General features: G+C 47.7%; 1 protein-coding gene across 1 annotated transcript in view; it reads left to right on the top strand.

Annotated features, from left to right (window-relative positions):
* Positions 1-11,170, top strand: part of GRIN3B (glutamate ionotropic receptor NMDA type subunit 3B) — a 36,349-nt gene extending 25,179 nt beyond the window's left edge. The window contains exons 7-10 of the mRNA XM_053372571.1: positions 1,354-1,505; positions 3,669-3,833; positions 4,336-4,403; positions 7,159-11,170. Of these exons, the coding sequence (XP_053228546.1) occupies positions 1,354-1,505; positions 3,669-3,833; positions 4,336-4,403; positions 7,159-7,564 (791 nt within the window). The 3' untranslated portion in view covers positions 7,565-11,170. The remainder of the gene's footprint in view (positions 1-1,353; positions 1,506-3,668; positions 3,834-4,335; positions 4,404-7,158) is intronic.
* Positions 11,171-14,254: the final 3,084 nt, after the last annotated feature.

The following is a 14,254-nucleotide window of genomic DNA, read 5'->3' as shown; positions in this document are numbered from 1 at the left end:
TGCGGCAAAACAGCCCACAACTGTTGCTGGTGGGGCTCTAACCACCAACCTCCTGGTTAACAGCCAAATGCTTAGGTTTCTGTGTCCAATTTTGGTGACCTCGCCTCAAAAATGGGGATAGAATCAGTTCAGAAAAGGCCACCCGAATGATCAGATGGAACGGATCAAATGTGAGGAGAGGCTGCAGCATTTGGAGTTTTCCAGTTCAGGGAAAAGACGAGTGAGAGATGTCCTGAGGGAAGTTTATAAAATGATGTGTGACATGGAGAAAGTGGGGGGGGGGAGTTTTTAATATTTGACATTTTATTAAGTTTTTATATGTGCCGGAAGCCATCCAGAGTGGCTGGGGAAACTCAGCCAAATGGGCGGGATATAAAATTATTATTATTATTGTTATTATTATTCCTTCCTCTCCTGAAACACTACAGCTTGCATAAAGCTGAAGGTTTGGGTTTTCAGGACGGATGAAAGAAAGGACTTTTTTCACGCAGTTAAACTATATTTTTTTTATTTATTAACGTTCTTATGTTACATCAGTAAAGAATATCATCTTACAATACAATGCTTATTATCATATAATTTTCAACATGTATGCAAAATTTATATACAAAGTTTATATACCTAAAGATAACAAAAGAAGGGGGGGGACAAGGACAAAAAACTATTCCAAAGTCGTATGTGTACTAACACTTTGGACTTCCTGTCTATCCCATTGTATATTCCTTTTTTACAATTGAATGTACTCTTATTACTGTATATTTCTTTACATTTTGTCCAATGCATTCCTATATCAATATTTACCCTTGGTCTTATTTCTCAACTCAGTCTCTCTCCAACGTCAATCGAATGCTAGCATAGATAGCGAACCTTTGCTGTATTTTTGAACATATATCTTATATCTATCCCAGTTTTCCATAATTTTTTTGTTTTGAGTTGCCTCTCAGGCTGTTTCTCAACTGCGCCATTCCAGCAAATTCTTGTAGCTTGTTATGCCAATCTGTTATTGTCGGCGCTTCTTCTTCCTTCCACCCCTTTGCCACCAAAGTCCGAGCTGCAGCCATTGCGTATTGAAGATATTTTAATGGAACCTCCATGCCCAGAGGCAGTCTATCTGGATCCTTAGGTTCTCAGGGGGACTTGGCCACGGTGAAGATGCTGGACCAGAGAGGCCACTGGCCTGATCAGCCAGTCAGGCTCTCCTTGTTTTACGTTCTAATATCTGACTGATATTAGAACCAGAAGGCACTCTGCACATGCTCGAAACCGAGATTGGTGTTCCTCCAGCAACACCCTTTATTTATTTCTTTTTTTGCATCAACCCACCTCAATATCTGTGTTTCTGCCACCTTCCAGGCTACGGGATCGGCCTTCCCCAGAACTCGCCCCTGACCTCCAACATCTCGGAGTTCATCAGCCGCTATAAATCGTCCGGCTTCATGGACCTCCTGCACGACAAATGGTACAAGATGGTCCCCTGTGGAAAGCGGGTCTTTGCTGTCACCGAGGTACGGGGGGGGGCTGGGGAAAGGGTGGGTTGCGGAGCACACAATTAAAGGACAATCATGCATTGTTGCAAAAGTTGGGTGCCAGCCCCCACTCTCTGCAAGATTCAAGGGGGTTCCAGGCCCAGGTTCTGTGGTCCATTGGGTCTTCAGCTGGTTTTGGACTACAATTCCCATCACCCCCGACCATGGGTCCTGCTAGCTAGGGATGATGGGAGTTGTAGTCCAAAAAAAGAGCTGGAGGCTCAAGTTTGGGAAACCCTGGGTTAGAGTATCAGACTAGGACCTGGGTTCACAGAAGGCTTCCTCCTAGGTATTTTAGGCCAGGATATACCGAAAGAAAAGAGGATTCTATTTATGTATGCTACTACAGCTGCAAGAATGCTGATTGCTGATTGCACAAAATTGGAAGAAAGACTTGAGAAATACCAACTAAAGAACAATGGCAAGAGAAATTGATGAACTATGCAGAACTGGCAAAAATGACAGACAGACTAAGAGAAAAAGACAGAAACAAAGAAAGTCTATAGGCTGGACGGCAGGATTTAAATAAACATCCGCATTGTTAGTATTAGAAAATGTGTAGAAGATAGAGAAATAATATGGTGTACTCATTTTTATGTTTTTAGGTTTGATTTTTGTATAAATATGTTATTAGTAATTTTTTCTTCTAGGAGGCAGCAAAGTGGGTGAAAGGAGAAACAAACCAGAAGCGGAACTTGGGGGAAGCCTAGAAGGGGAGGGAGGAATATATAGTAAATGTTAAGAATTTGAGATGTGTGTAATGAATGAAAAAGAAAAATGAATATATATTTTTTTAAGGACCTGGGTTCAAATCCCCGCTTGGCAGTGAAGCTCGCAAGGGGTGGCCTTTTGGGTCCAGTCACCGCCATCGGCCTTGCCAGCCTCGCAGGGTTGTTGGGGGGATTAAATGAGGAGGAGAAGAGCCACCTTGAGGAAAAGGGGGGCATAAATAGAATGATAATAGATACAGTGAGGGGGGGAAATATTTGATCCCCTGCTAAATTTGCCTGTTTGCCCTCTGATGAAGAAATGACCAGTCCATAATTTTAATGGTAGGTTTATTGTGTGGGACGCGGGTGGCGCTGTGGGTAAAACCACAATGCCTAGGACTTGCCGATCGTATGGTCGGCGGTTCGAATCCCCGTGGCGGGGTGCGCTCCCGTCTTTCGATCCCAGCTCCTGCCCACCTAGCGGTTCGAAAGCACCCCCGGGTGCAAGTAGATAAATAGGGACCGCTTAGTAGCGGGAAGGTAAACGGCGTTCCGTGTGCTGCTCTGGTGCCGGCTCGCCAGAGCAGCTTCATCACGCTGGCCACGTGACCCAGAAGTGTCCTCGGACGGCGCCGGCTCCCGGCCTCTAGAGTGAGATGAGCGCACAACCCTAGAGTCGGACACGACTGGCCTTCGGGCAGGGGTACCTTTACCTTTATTGTAGCTGTGAGAGACGGAATAACAACAGGAAAACCCCCAGAAACCCAGAAGATAAAAGTCAGAGATTGATGTGCATTATAATAAGTGAAATAAGCATTTGATCCCTTTGCAAAAGATGACTTAGTACTTGGTGGCAAAACCCTTGTTGGCAATTACAGAGGTCAGACGTTTCTCGTAGGTGGCCACCAGGTTTGCACACATCTCAGGAGGTATTTTGTCCCACTCCTCTTTGCAGATCCTCTCCAAGTCAGTAAGATTTCGAGGCTGATGTGTAGCTACTCGCACCTTCAGCTCCCTCCACAGATTTTTGATGGGATTAAGGTCTGGAGACTGGCTAGGCCACTCCAGGACCTTAGTGTGCTTCTTTTTGAGCCACTCCTTTGTTGCCTTGGCCTTTGTGTGTTTTGTGTCATTGTCATGCTGGAATACCCATCCTCGACCCATTTTCAATGCCCTGGCTGAGGGAAGGAGGTGCTCACCCAAGATTTGACGATACATGGTCCTGTCTATCGTCCCTGCGATGCGGTGAAGGTGTCCTGTCCCCTTAGCAGAAAAAGACCCCCAAAGCATAATATGTCCCCCTCCATGTTTGACGATGGGGATGGTGTTCTTGGGGTCGTAGACAGCATTCCTCCTCCTCCAAACATGGTGAGTGCCCGCTGTATGCGTGGGCTCCGAGCTGTGCTCATTCTTTCCCTCTCTCCTTGCCCAGACCCTGCAGATGGGCATCTACCACTTTTCGGGGCTCTTTGTCCTACTTTGCATTGGTCTCTGTGGTTCTTTGCTGACTTCCCTCGGAGAGCACATCTTCTACCGCCTCATCTTGCCTCGCATCAAACGCAAGAAGAAGTTCAACTACTGGCTTCACACCAGCCAGGTAAGAGGTCGCCTCCCAAACTTGCCAAAGCGCAGGACGGCGATCCACTTGCAGGGCGGCGATCCACAAGTGGCAGCCTCCTCTTCTGTTCCCCTCTCTTAAGCCTGGGATGGAGGGCGGCTGGTTCATCCACCCACCGCATTCCTCCCAGGTGCGTCTGCAAACAAGAGAATTCCTGCCTGCCAGAGACCAGCTAGCTCTTTGTGTCTCAAAAGAACCGGCTCCCAAGCTTGCGTTGTTGATAGGATTTGCAGCTTAAATTCAAATAAGGGAAGGCTACTTCTCAGGGGTGGCGTTGCAAGGTGTTTCTGGTTTCAACAAGTGGGTTGGGATGGATGACCTCCTGGGATCCCATCCATCTCTGTGATTCTGTTGCATGCTGATTGGACCACTTTCCTGCTTTCTGCTCACATTGCAAAGCATTTAACTGTGAAAACCTGAGGATTCCCAAGGAAATCTAGCCTCACCATTACTTTCTTAATTTGTTTTTAATATATGCCAGAAAATCCACCGGGCGCTGAACATGGGTTTGGAGGAGCAGAGGAACAAAAAGCTGAATTTGGAGAAAAGGTAAATAAGGAAACATTACGCACTCGGCCTGCTGCTTGCTCTGAACTCTGTTGCTTTATCTCCGGATACATTTTGCAGCCGGAAAGAATTTGGCTTCCATTGTCCGGATTTAATCGGCTGCTAAGGAGGAGCTTTGGGGACGCGGGTGGCGCTGTGGGTTAAACCACAGAGCCTAGGACTTGCCGATCAGAAGGTTGGCGGTTCAAATCCCCGTGACGGGGTGAGCTCCTGTTGCTCAGTCCCTGCTGCTGCCAACCTAGCAGTTCGAAAGCACGAAGTGCAAATAGATAAATAGGTACCACTCCGGCGGGAAGGTAAACGGCGTTTCCGTGCGCTGCTCTGGTTCGCCAGAAGCAGCTTAGTCATGCTGGCCACATGACCCGAAAGCTGTACGCCGGCTCCCTCGGCCAATAAAGCGAGATGAGTGCCGCAAGCCCAGAGTCGGCCATGACTGGACCTAATGGTCAGGGGTCCCTTTACCCTTTACCTTTTAAGGAGGAGTTTATGCCATTGGGCTTTTCTTCCTATATACATAAAATTGTAAGGCTATTGTCATGCTATCGTCTTTTAAAAATGATGCAGGGGGCACTAAGAAAGATGGAAGTGTAGTGATGGAGGAAGGGGGAGGCTGTTGTTGTAGGACAGGGCTGTCCAACAGGTCCACGATCTACTGGTAGATCCCTGCGAGGTTTTGGTAGATCACGGTAGATTGCTAGCTCCCTTTCCTTAGCGGTGGTAAAATAGATTCCAGCCCCCTTGGCCCGTCCTCCATTGTAGCACAATCTGCCGAAGGAGAGTTTTTAATTCTGTGAGTAGATCACAGTCTCTTGGGAGTTGGCCACCCCTGTTGTAAGAGAGGCAGCCACTCCACATCAGGATTTGACCAGGTGCCCAGTATAACTAGCACATGCAAATTCCATGCAAATTAGCATATGCAAATGTCATGCAAATTAGTACAGACAAACGTTATGCAACACAGCGCAGGGAAACGTTATGCAGCTTAGCGTTGGCAAATGTCACGCAAATGTCCCCCAAATTAGCAAGGGCAAATATGCAAACCAGCACAAGCAAATGTAAATTGGCATAGGCAAATCTTATGCAAATTTCCTTTGGGAGCCTGTGCACCAAGCTCTTTAACTACCCAGCAGTGCCCCCGCAATTGGACATGAAGCTCACTCCTGGGTGACCTAGGGGGGCAATTACTGCTTCTCAGCCTTCCCTACCTCACAGGGTTGTTGTGCTTTTTCCTTTTTGTCCAAACAAAGGCTTTGATCTAAATACAGTAAAGAGAGGGGGGAGAGGGAGAGGGAGGGGGGGGAGAAAGAAAGAAAGAAAGAACGAGAAAAGAGGTGAAAAGAGAGAGAAATAAATTTCAGAAAGGAAAGTACTTCCGATGCTTCATCTATTCGCTACAAATATAAACAATATTCACCCAACAATCTTTAACAAATATTAACAATGACTTTTCTCTGATTAAACATGTCCATTTGCCATCTCAGCTCAGTCCATAAGTTTTAATAGCCATTCTTCCATCGTTGGTCATGATTTGTCCTTCCACCACATTAGCGCATGTAAAAGTCTCACGGCCATGAACATAGTGGTACCTCGGGTTACAGACGCTTCAGGTTACAGACTCCGCTAACCCTGAAATAGTACCTTGGGTTAAGAACTTTGCTTCAGGATGAGGAACAGAAATTGCACGGCAGCAGTGGGAGGCCCCAGTAGCTAAAGTGGTGCTTCAGGTTAAGAACAGTTTCAGGTTAAGAACGGACCTCCGGAACGAATTAAGTTCTTAACCCGAGGTAACCACTGTACCTTCTAACAAATTTCCATAGTCCTTTTCTAACTGTATACCCATAAGTCCCAGCAGGAAGAGGTCTGGCTTCAGCCGAAAACCAGCCTTCAAAATTCTCTTAATCTCAGAGTCATGGGTTCGAGCCCAAGTTGGGCACGTTTCCTGCATTGCAGGGGGTTGGTCTAGATGACCATTGTGGCCCCTGGTGGTTCCCTCCCTGCTAGAAGTGAGGTTGCAGGAAACCAGGCAGAGGGCTGTCCCGGTAGTGGCACCCGCCCTGTGGAACGCCCTCCCAGCAGATGTTAACAAGATAAAGAACTACAGTGGTACTGGGTTACAGACGCTTCAGTTTACAGACTCCGCTAACCCAGAAATAGTGCTTCAAGTTAAGAACTTTGCTTCAGGATGAGAACAGAAATTGTGCTCTAGCGGCGCGGCAGCAGCAGGAGGCCCCATTAGCTAAAGTGATACCTTAGGTTAAGTACAGTTTCAGGTTAAGAACGGACCTCTGGAACAAATTAAGTTCTTAACCCGAGGTACCACTGTATCTGACTTTTAGAAGACATCTGTATTGGGAAGTTTTTCAATGTTTGACATTTTATTTTGTTTTTATATATGCCAGAGTATAAATAATAAAATTCTAATAATAATAATAATAATAATAATAATAATAATAATAATAATATATTATTTATACCCCGCCCATATGGCTGGGTTTCTCCAGCCACTCTGGGCGGCTTTCAATAGAATATTAAAATACAATAATCTATTAAACATTAATTATTATTATTCCAACTCTACAGTTCTATGCTTCTATTATATGTTCCCACTGTGCCATCCGTATACAGGGTTGTTGTGTTGAGGACGATCTGCCTTGAGCTGCTAGGAGGAAAAAGTGGGGCATGAATGAATAAATAAAGCCAATTCTCCCTCTTTTCTCCTCTCTGCCTTCCCCCAAAGGTGCAACATCCAAAAGAGCCAAGAGGAACCAGAGGCCCCCCCGCCGCCCCCGCCGCCCTCCAACCAGCCAGGTTGGAACAACCTCCGCCGGGCAGCCGTGAAGAAGGAGGACAAGCGCGTCCACTTCAACATCGAGAACGCCCCGGACGAGGCTTCGGATGAGGAGCGAGAGGCCCCCGTCTGGCACTGCATGAACGGCCAGGATCCGCAGCAGCAGGGCAGCAAGGAGGACAAAGAGAAGGAGCTGAAGGAGCTGGAGAGGAAGATCGAGGACATGCGCGAGCAGCTGCGGGCTGCCCTGGTGCGCAAGAGCGAGCTGATGGTGGCGCTGGGGCCACCACCCAAGGCGCCCCGCCTGCCGCCCGCCCTCAAGGCCTTGATCAAGGAGAGCAACGAGGACAGGTGATGCCCAGGGGCAGGGGCCGCCTCTCGCCGGCTGGCTGTGCGGGGCGGCTCCAGCCAGTTGTGGAGACGGACAGCAGCAGCAACATGTGCTCGGGCTCTGGAACACTTTCGGAAAGGCTGCAGGAGGACTTCTGCGCTTGAGTGCTGCTGGGATACAGCTTGGGGTGGCCAGCCGTGGGCTCAGGGAAAAGGTTTGCTCTGGACTCTGCCATGTTTCCCGGAGTCGATTTGCAAGAGGGGGCTGCGGCAGGTGGCGTGCTGAGCCTGCACTTTGCATGCAGACGTTTCCAGGATCAACTCGCGGCAATGCCAGTTTTTGTTTTTTTAAAGATCTCAAGTAGCAAACAAGTCCCAGGAGAGAGCCATTATATATATATAAGGCTGCTGTGTTCGTACGTTCAGACCCTGACACGCTAGATCTTGCCATCGCAAGCTGGTTCTCGGTAGGTTTGCCAAGCGGCTGCTGGGCGCATAGGAGCAGGCCTGCAAGCAATCAGTTGGCGCACTCTCCAGCCACCAGGTGCTGTCCCAGTGAAACGTATATTGGAATGGCAGAACAATCAGGGAAGGGGAAGGCTGAGGTCCAATCCTTTCCAGTGACACCAGGGCTTGGGAGGGCGGTTGTCTTTGAGCCCCTCCACGTAGGACTCCAACTCCCAGCATTCCCAGGGCCAGTGGTCAAGGAGGAGGATGGGAGTTGGAGTTCTGCAACACCAGGAAAGCCATGGGTGTCCTCAGCAGTGTCAAACGAGAGATGGGCAAATGTCTCTGTTCAGAAGAGGCATTATTTCCTGGGAGCAGGGAAGGCCTCTTCAGAGGTCAGGGCTGCAGACCAAGAGGCGGGAGTGATGGGCACCAATCTGGAGGGTTCGAAACAGGACCAGACAAATTCGCAGAAGAGGGGAGAGCGATTGCGGGCTACTAGTAAGGATGGGCAGTACCTGGTTTCCAACATTGTGATAGATATCACCAGCTAAACATTGTGATACATAGATATGTCACGATGTCTGAAATAAGGATGGAGCGATGTAGAGGCATTGGCTGGTCCTGCATTGTGATTTTTGCATAGCACACAAACACATCATGATATCACGAGATGGACTTCAAACCGGTTTTGGATGATATATTGATATATCACCCAGGCGTAGCTACGAGCCAGGACAGCTGTGCTCTCTGTGTCCACAGTCAGAGCAGCCACACTTCTGAATCCCAGTTGCTGGAGACCTTGGGGCGGTGTGTGTCAGGGGGAGACGTGCTGCTGCTTGCATTTGGGGGGCATCTGGTGAGGACAGGGGGCTAGACTAGATGCCTCTCTTTGTCCTCAACCAGCTGAAAAACTCATCTCTGGTTCTTTTGAGCTGCGAGTTCAGCAGTTTCTTGGAGGGGCACAAGACTCCCCCACGATCCCTGGGGTGGACGCCCTATGGTCTGACTGTTAATGGCAGATTAAGATGTTCACATTTCAGAGCCTTTCAGTCTATTTCTGATGGGGCCTTTCCTTCGCTTTTCTGCAGGCAATTTAATTTTAATGCATTTATTCCTTACGACGACCTGTTGGGTTTCCTGCACAGCTCAGAGGCCTTTGGTCTAATCAGGCTGCAACCTGGCAATATTATTGTTGTTAATAATAATTAATAGATTGCATTGTTTGGGCTCAGATTGCTAGCATTTCTCACCTCCTGTTCAAATGCAGGTGTTGGGCTAGGCTGCCAAAGAGGTTCTTAAGCAATGATTGACAAGATCGAGAGCCAGTGGGAGCCACACGGACTCTTCATGCACCCTCCCCTAGCCCCTCCCTTGAGTGGCCCTTAATGGCTGGCATGGGCCCAATCCGCACTATAGAGATAAAGCAGTGCCAAGCTGCTTTAAATGTTCTTGGGTTTTTCTCCCAAAGTATCCTAGTTTGCTTGGGGCACTGAGAATCAACAGCAATTCCTGGAGTGGTTTAACAACCAATTAACCACTTTGAGAATTGCAAATTCTCTAGGAGGGAGAATAGGGGGCACCCTAATGATTCTCCTCACCCAAACTCCACTTCCCAGGACTCCATGGGGGAAACTGTGGCTGTTTGAAGTGGCACCATAACACCAGAAATGCATAGCGGACTAGGAATGCCGGAATGGAATCATGTGATTTGGGCCTTACAGATCCTTGCCAGCGCAGTGTAGGCTACTATCCACAGTCTTCTGCTGGGATATCATCCCATTCTCAATTTTACGATGAACAATCCAAGATCTGTTGAGCAGCACAGGTTAGGCGAAGGTCAACTGAAGCCAGCAGCTCAGGTTTCGCAAAGTTTAGCCTAAGTAACTTGAATAACTGGAGGACTGGGTAAGGGGCTTGTGCAGAGCTTAGTGGGTTTTTTGTTCAGGCAGCGCCAGTTTAGCAAAACTGAGTGTGGTGTTCTGCTTTGATCAAGCAGCTCATGTTTAGCAATGCTTAGCTTATAGCAAAGATTAACTAACTTGCCAAGGAGCAGAGGGACTTTTTTGCGGATCTGCAATTTGACTGAGCTGCGGAATAAGCGGAAATCTTCCAAAATTAGGTTGCAGAGGACATATTGCAAATGACATCATTGCTCGGGCAAAGATCAGTTCCCGGAAAAGTCTTGCTTTCGTTAATCAACAGTATAATTAAGCTCAGATGTGATGCCGGTTTTTGCCAATGCTTCCAGTTGGGACAAGGGAGGGGGGCATAGCTATTGGGGATCCTCAGGTTGCTGATATAATTTATTATCCCCCTCCTCCTTTCTGCTTATCCTCACAGCACGTAGGTGCAGCGAATGAACCTGCTGTGCCCATTTTGCAGCAGGGAAAAACTGAGGCTGAGAGGCAACAAGCCAGTTCACAGTTCATTCAACATTGGCGCCCTCCAAGAAGACCCACAACGAAAGAGTGAAAAAATTCACCCATGCAATCATCACTTGCAAATACATATTGAAAGAGCCAGATCGGTGTCTGTGAAATATGGATGGATTGTTGAAGGGAACATCAAAATTCTGCAAAATAGAATAGTATACAAAGAACAACTTTGTAACATGAAAAGGAACAAATTAAAACTGGGATTACTTTTAAATGCTCATTTGTTAGAAAGAGAATTCAACCTGCCTGTTATTTTGCTCTGGTTGTACAGAGCATTTTAAATTGATTTTCTGTGTATGTGCATGTATCTTCCTATATATATAATATTGTAAGGCTGTCATCACGCAGATCTGGGCTTGCACTACAAATCCTCCACTGTGGGCTGGGTGATGCGGACCCTACATTTTTATGCATATAATAAGATATATACATGGATGGGTGGCTTCATAATAGATCACTGCAGGAGGTGCGTGTTCAAAACCAACTCATGCAGGTTGATTCCCTCCCCCTCCCCAAATTAGTATTTCAGGTTCTTCCCATTCTAATTTGTTCATATGCAGAAACATTGTTGTTCTATTGACACATCTACACCATATATTTGAACACATGGCTCCCCCTGCCCCAACAGTCCTGGCAACTGTAGTTCACCCCTCAAAGGGTTACAGCAGAGGTCCCCAAACTAAGGCCCGTGGGCCGGATAAGGCCCGAGGGACTCGTTTATCCGGCCTGCAGCAACCCCTGCCACCCGCTGCCACCGCTCGCTCTTACCGGCGCTGCGCTGCGTGGCTGCCCACTTCCGCGTCAGAGGAGCACTGGAAATAGTTTGTGCGCATGCGTAAGCATTATTTGCGCACGCACAAGCGTTCTTTCCAGTGCACATCCGGGTCAGAGGAGGCCTGTGCACATGCGCACAAGCTATTTCCGGTGCTCCTCCGACCCAGAAGTGCGCCGGAAATAGCGTGTGCGCATGCATATGGGCACGCCCTCCCACGCCCTCTGGCCCGCCAAACGATCGGCACTGGAGACACCGTTCAGTTTGCTGACTCCTGGGTTACAGCATGAGTAGGCAAACTAAGGCCTGGGGGCCAGATCTGGCCCAATCGCTTTCTCAATCTGGCCCGCGGACGGTCCAGGAAGCAGCGTGTTTTTACATGAGTAGAATGTGTCCTTTTATTTAAAATGCATCTCTGGGTTATTTGTGGAGCATAGGAATTTGTTCATTTTCCACCCTCCCCAAAATATAGTCCACAGGGTCTGAGGGACAGTCGACTGGCCCCCTGCTGAAAAGGTTTGCTGACCCCTGCGTTACAGTGTCCAGCACCATTAACGAACTACGGTTTCCAGGAATCTGTATGGAAAGGCAGCTGCGTCAAATGTTTGGTATAGATGTGCACTATATACTAGCCGCAAGGGACGTGGGTGGTGCTGTGGGTTAAACCACAGAGCCTAGAACTTGCTGATCAGAAGGTCAGCGGTTCGAATCCTCACGACAGGGTGAGCTCCTGTTGCTCGGTCCCTGCTCCTGCCAACCTAGCAGTTCAAAAGCACGTCAAAGTGCAAGTAGATAAATAGGTACCGCTCTGGTGGGAAGGTAAATGGCGTTTCTGTGCGCTGCTCTGGTTCGCCAGAAGCGGCTTAGTCCTGCTAGCCACATGACCCAGAAGCTGTACGCCGGTTCCCTCAGCCAGTAAAGCGAGATGAGCGTCACAACCCCAGAGTCGGCCACGACTGGACCTAGTGGTCAGGGGTCCCCTTTACCTTTATATACTAGCCTGCTTTGTGGAGGTTTGATGTTCATACCCCATTTCCTTGCAGATGTAATGCTGCGGTACTCTAATGATGCAATTCCCAAGCAATTCACCCCAAATCTCACCTAGCTACTGGCTAGGCAAAGGCTTGAAAAAGGAACACAAACCGAACCCGCAAACAAGGTAAAAATTCAGGAGGGGGGGGGATCCCTCTCTGCTGGAAGAATTTATTACAAAAATAACAGCACCTTGCTCAAAAACCCCAGCTGTCAAATATTCATTAAAAATAATAATCTCAGTACACCCACATTTCAGAGCTCATTATACCTTCTGCTTCAGGGGAAAGAAAATGTAGCGGGTTCTATTTTTTTATTTATTAAAAAGAGACCTCTTTGTTTTTTTATTCAGCCTAGCCAGAAGCTGTTGTGATTATACTCAGGATGCAATATTATTTTCATTCATGAATTGCCTTTCACATAAGATATATGAAATGCAGGACACGGGATAAGATTATAAGGGGGCGGGGAGGTAAGAAAGACTTGGAAAAGAACCCAAAATGCAATCTGCATTCCAAGTAAGATGCTCTGTTTGAAATAATTTGATGCATTTTTGAGAAGCCACCAATGCCATCTCTCCTGAATGCATCCGTTGCAACTGATGCGGCACCAAGCTCGGTTTTGGACTCCAAATCCCATCAGCTGCTGTGTTATACAGCTGCACTGGCTGATGGGAGCTGTAGTCTAAACTTCTATAGGGTGCTTGGTTGGCAAAGGCTGGCATTTAGCCTTTGGGCACCCAGAGGGGGCCCTGTTCCTAATGATGGGCAGACGGATGGTACAGGTAGCCTGCTAGATGTTGCTTGACTACAATTCCCATCATCCTCAGCGATGCTTGCTGGTTCTGTTGGGAGTTCAGCAACACCCAGTGTGGGGTAGGTCTCCTCTCCTTGGAGATCACGGATGGGGCCCATTGGATCCCGTCAACATGGCCTAGGAACAGAGGATGATGGGAGTTGTAGTCCAACAGAACACCTCCGGTTCAGTCGCTGGCATCTCCCTTTAAAAATGCAACAATAGGGCAGGGCAACAAGCAATTTCAGCTTTATATGATGCCAGAATTGCGCTGGATCATCTCATTTCCTAGAATCGCAGATTTGGGACACCCAAGGGTCCTCTAGTCCACCCCCCCCGCAATGCAGGAATAAAATAACCAAACTACCACAGATCCGAATTAATGCAAGCCCAAAGGCTCCCTGTTAGGCACACATGCAGCTACTTGACCAAATATTTGGATGTTGACAGATAATATATATACAGAACAAATTTAGAGGGGGTTGAATGTATGAGAGAACGAACTTTGGAACTGTGGTTAAGCCTTAGATTTCGGTCTCGTTTCAAAAGACTAGCTCCATTGCTTATTACAATACTCAGTAGACTTTAAGGACTCCCCAAAACAGCTTTCTGCCGTCTTCTTAAAAAAGATTAGGATGCTTTTTTGGAAGAGTTGTAGCTGAGTTGCACAGCACCCGCTTGGCAGTCAAGACGGTCCCGGGTTCAAATCCTGAATTTCCACGTAGAGCTGGCCGTGTTCCCTGCCAGTAAGTGTAGAGCTGTAAGCTAGCTGGACCAACTGCAAGGTAACTTTACTGCTCAGAATAATGAGGACTAGGAACTTCTATTTTGAAGGTAAAAGCATCTCCTTTGCATGCAGAAGATTGCAGGTTCAGTGTCCAACAGCATCTGCAGGTAGTGGCTGTCTCAAAACCTCTGAGCTAGACGGACAAATGCGCTAACTTCTGTCACTTGTTTGCTTCTGCCTAGCTGTGTTCCGGAAACTCACAAAAACTGCCTAGAATTCTTGACATCTGGAATATAGAGGGTGGTGTTTCTGCAGATTATACGTTGGGGCAAAATAACCTCAAGAAGTTGCCACAGATTTCAGGCTGCAGCATGGCAGGTCATGCTCAATTTAGGCTGATAACCACTGGGTGAAACTCTTCACAGGTGAGGCTGAGGATGCCAAGATCAGTTTGGACCACTCCTTGAGGTCTGGTCATTGGAGTGGAGAAAATAAACAACACAG

The sequence above is a fragment of the Podarcis raffonei genome, chromosome 18 (assembly GCF_027172205.1).
Source record: "Podarcis raffonei isolate rPodRaf1 chromosome 18, rPodRaf1.pri, whole genome shotgun sequence".
NCBI classification, from domain to species: domain Eukaryota; kingdom Metazoa; phylum Chordata; class Lepidosauria; order Squamata; family Lacertidae; genus Podarcis; species Podarcis raffonei.
The sequence above is the reverse complement of the archived record's forward strand: the minus strand, read 5'-3'. Positions and strand labels throughout refer to the sequence as shown.